A 767-nucleotide genomic window follows, 5' to 3' on the forward strand; every position below is an offset into this window, starting at 1 on the left:
CAGGAATGTGACTGAGGTGCTGGGGACAGGAGAGAATGGGGCAGACTTCTTGGATGCACTGTGTCCTGCCACCCTGAGGAAAACAGGCTCAGTTAGGAAAAAAATAAAGCAAAATGTCAAGTAGACTTGCACACGCCCACACAGATTGGTAACAAGTCCTGAGAAGCCTTAGCCAAAGCAGTACTTGCCAACAAAAATTTCTGCTTGCATTAGGCATATAGAGAATGTGTACAACTGTCCTTCAAAACTTTCTATATTGCTTGCAGAGGCCTTGGATTATTCATATTTTTTCATTCTCTCAAGCAATGAATGTAATAGTTGAAGAAACAGTGTCTCTATTTTATTTCTTGATGTGGATATGAGAAAACCAGAGTCCATAAAATCATTATCCATGAACCTTTCCGGATGGTCAAAAAAGTTACTGAGCAAGTTTTAGCATTCTTCTTCACCTCCTGTGCCGTGCCCTTCTAGGCTTGTCTGAGACAGGGATTAAGTGCTGAAGCAAGATGAGAGCAGGTGTTCTTCCACTATGTTCATGACCTCAGAAACCAAATAAGCCAAAATCACTTAAGAAAGCACATTCTTGTTAGCCTCTGAGTCCAACTATGCAAACCCAAAAGCATTGCTTTCTTCAGAGGACTGAACACCGAGAGGCTATATGAAATTTTGAGAATGAATGTGGCAAAAAAAAAAGCAAAAAAGCCACCTAGAGTGGATATATCCTGGTGTATCAATGAATATCAGAAAGAGACAGAGGCAAAAAGCAC

General features: G+C 40.8%; 1 protein-coding gene across 1 annotated transcript in view; it reads right to left on the bottom strand.

Annotated features, from left to right (window-relative positions):
- Nucleotides 1-73, bottom strand: part of BMPER (BMP binding endothelial regulator) — a gene marked incomplete at its 5' end in the record, with an annotated part of 71,687 nt that extends 71,614 nt beyond the window's left edge. Inside the window, one exon of the mRNA XM_010136473.1 lies at nucleotides 3-73. Coding sequence (XP_010134775.1) covers nucleotides 3-73 — 71 coding nt within the window. The remainder of the gene's footprint in view (nucleotides 1-2) is intronic.
- Nucleotides 74-767: the final 694 nt, after the last annotated feature.

Source organism: Buceros rhinoceros, unplaced genomic scaffold (genome assembly GCF_000710305.1).
Source record: "Buceros rhinoceros silvestris isolate BGI_N320 unplaced genomic scaffold, ASM71030v1 scaffold7590, whole genome shotgun sequence".
NCBI classification, from domain to species: domain Eukaryota; kingdom Metazoa; phylum Chordata; class Aves; order Bucerotiformes; family Bucerotidae; genus Buceros; species Buceros rhinoceros.